Raw genomic sequence first — 1,674 nt, 5'->3', positions numbered from 1 at the left:
CCCCCAGCCGGCACCTACCCCACCCGACCCCGTAGTAGTAGCGGAGCTTGCTGTCCTCGGAGCCGAAGACCCTGATGACCAGGCTGTAGAGGTGCAGCCCCTCCACCAGCATCCAGGCGAAGGCGCTCAGGAAGAAGTAGTGCAGGAGCACGGCCAGCACCTGGCACGGGACCTGCGAGCCCAGCAGAGGCCGAAGGTCAGTCTCCAGGCGTTTCCGGGGGCCCCAGCCTCCCCGCGCCCACGTCTGGGGCGTCTCCTGGGTCACGTGGTCTGATTTCCGCCCTGGGAGTCGGCTCCCTCCCGTTTCTAGTCTGTGGGGCACGGGACCCCCGGGGAACCCATCGCTGCCCCAGGCTCCCTCCCAGGCTCAGTGACTGGTCCAGGAAGATGTGGGAATCAGATCCGGCCAATCAGCATGCAGAGCCCCATTCTCTGCAACGGGATTGGCTCAGAGGGAGGACTGGAGCTTTGGCCGCACGCTGGTCCCCGAGGGGAGGCCTGTGGGAAGGGGGTGCAGCCAGTGGCGTGGCTTCCCCGCTAGACTCTGGATGTCATTCTGTCCACCCCGACGTGTCAGTCAGCCAGACACCATGTCATCTGCAGGCCAGTCTCCCTGGGGGACCCCGGCCAGCTTTCTGGGGGTCCCTCTGCATTCCGGTTGGGGAATTCCAGCTGCAGGAGGTGGCACCCCGGTGGCATCTGGGGAGGACGTGGGCGGGGGGACTCACCGTGCCCGGCCGGCAGTGGAAGCTGACCAGCAGTAGGACCTGGGCCACCAGGATGGCTGAGGACAGGTTGGCGTGGATGTGGTAGCGCTGGTTCCGGATGGTGCTAACCGAGCTGAGGGCAGGGGGCGGGGGGCAGGGGTAAGGCCCAGCTGCTATCACTCTTGGACCCTCCATGGCTCCCGGCTGCCCTTGGAAATGACCCGGCTCAGGCAGTCCCCACGGCTCAGTGAAAGCCGGAGTCCCCCACCTCCACCAGGCCCCCCTGCACCCCAGGCCTCAACATGAAAAGTGATTTCGGACGCCCGGCCAGCGTGGCTCGGTGGCTGAGCGTCAACTTATGAACCAGGAGGTCACGGTTCCATTCCCCGTCAGGGTTGCAGGCGCGATCCAGTGTGGGGGGCGTGCAGGAGGCAGCCGGTCCCTGATTCTCTCTCATCATCGATGTTTCTCTCTCTCTCTCCCTTCCTCTCTGAGGATATTTTTTCCCATTGACTCAGGCAAAGATTAAAAAAAACACACCTCTCATTTGAGTGATTCTGATGCTCACCAAATAATTGAATTATGCTGTTAAGGTTTATGCCTTTTGTAGGTTTCATGGAAGAGGGAGAGTGACATCAGGATCTTGAAGGTAAACAAAACATTGACAATACTAGCATACTTTATTCCTTTTTTGGTTATAATAAATGCACATTGTTAAAAACAGACACTACCAAAAAATAGGAAAAGATCACTTGTAGTCCCATCATCACTGTAACATTTTGGTAGCCTTTTTTTCTCTTATGAGTATCTTTTAAGGCCGTCTCATAGGTTCATTTGTGTCCTGTTTTTAGTCACCTAACTCCCTAGCTGAAGCATTTCCTATGTTATTACAACCTTACCCTGAACATTTTCTTCTTGCTTATAGAATTCTGCTTTATTGGCAGATTTCCTTTTTTATCAGTGTACT

The 1,674-nt window shown here is 56.7% G+C and overlaps 1 protein-coding gene across 1 annotated transcript in view; it reads right to left on the bottom strand.

Annotated features, from left to right (window-relative positions):
* The window catches only part of ADGRD1 (adhesion G protein-coupled receptor D1), a gene marked incomplete at its 5' end in the record, with an annotated part of 100,297 nt that overhangs the window by 6,426 nt on the left and 92,197 nt on the right, over positions 1-1,674 (bottom strand). The window contains 2 exons of the mRNA XM_015567227.1: positions 19-172; positions 729-990. Of these exons, the coding sequence (XP_015422713.1) occupies positions 19-172; positions 729-990 (416 nt within the window). The remainder of the gene's footprint in view (positions 1-18; positions 173-728; positions 991-1,674) is intronic.

This window comes from Myotis davidii, unplaced genomic scaffold, assembly GCF_000327345.1.
Source record: "Myotis davidii unplaced genomic scaffold, ASM32734v1 scaffold43, whole genome shotgun sequence".
NCBI lineage: Eukaryota > Metazoa > Chordata > Mammalia > Chiroptera > Vespertilionidae > Myotis > Myotis davidii.
Note: the sequence above shows the minus strand (reverse complement) of the source record. Positions and strands in the feature narration are given on the sequence as shown.